General features: G+C 36.6%; 1 protein-coding gene across 1 annotated transcript; it reads right to left on the reverse strand.

The window, feature by feature from the left end:
• Positions 1–110: 110 nt before the first annotated feature.
• On the reverse strand, positions 111–766 carry Tsp_16050 (diacylglycerol kinase 1; the record flags this gene model as incomplete). Its single annotated transcript, XM_003370323.1, has 4 exons — positions 732–766; positions 579–669; positions 284–494; positions 111–231 (listed from the first exon to the last, which is right to left on the reverse strand). Coding segments are annotated over exons 1-4 (458 nt in total), but the record flags the coding sequence as incomplete, so codon positions are not given.
• Positions 767–904: the final 138 nt, after the last annotated feature.

Genomic DNA, 904 nt, shown 5'->3' on the forward strand with positions numbered 1-904 from the left:
CGTCTATTTGCATCGGGAAGCGCTTTTAGTTCTAATGATATAAAACCAATATAGTTTCAAAATCAAAATTCCTGACAATGGTCAGTCAGTTTGGTCAAGTGAACACTTACTTGATTATTGCTGAAGAACACTGGGCTAAGCGTTTCGCAGAAGTTCGCAAACCCGCTTTAACTTGACCCATCGAAATGACACTCTGTATACCGACCACTTCAATCTTCTTGTCACCCATATCTGAAAAGAGAATGGCAAAATAATATTTCATCTTTAAACAATTTAATCTCACCTTGATTATTTCCAATCAAATGGCAGCTGTTGGTCAAACTTTCACTATTCGGTCTCATGCCGAGTGAACCAATACCCCAAAAGCGTTTACTCTTCGCTGCATTTGCATTTCTCCCCCACAAATTACTGCCACCATAAATGCTTGGAATGTTCAAAAACGCGATACCCTCTAGAGGCGGGCCTGAGTTCAAATTCAAAGGCGAACCGTCACACTAGAAAAACAGCCACTTATAAATTATTAATACAACTGTTTCAGGGTTCTGAACATGTGACTTCGCCCTGATTGTACTGCTTACCTGAATTTCAACGTATTCGTGCAAATTTTTGCACGTCGCTTGAAGAGATTCAGATGTTGCAAATTCAAAATACCACAACTTGTTTTTCATTCTGATAAAAAAAATCATTTCAAATTGATCAAAAAAATAAAACATCGACATAACATAGCATACCGACTGCTGAACTTTTCCGGATACTTTTCACGCATCGTGTGAAAACGATGAGCAATAGATGCATCCTATTCAACGACGATGATACAGATGGTTAAAAAAATATGCAGATATATAAATATATGATAATATTGTAAAAAAAAATTTCAATGCTTTACCACTCCAACAGAAAAATA

The sequence above is a fragment of the Trichinella spiralis genome (genome assembly GCF_000181795.1).
Source record: "Trichinella spiralis strain ISS 195 chromosome Unknown Scfld943, whole genome shotgun sequence".
Taxonomy (NCBI): domain Eukaryota; kingdom Metazoa; phylum Nematoda; class Enoplea; order Trichinellida; family Trichinellidae; genus Trichinella; species Trichinella spiralis.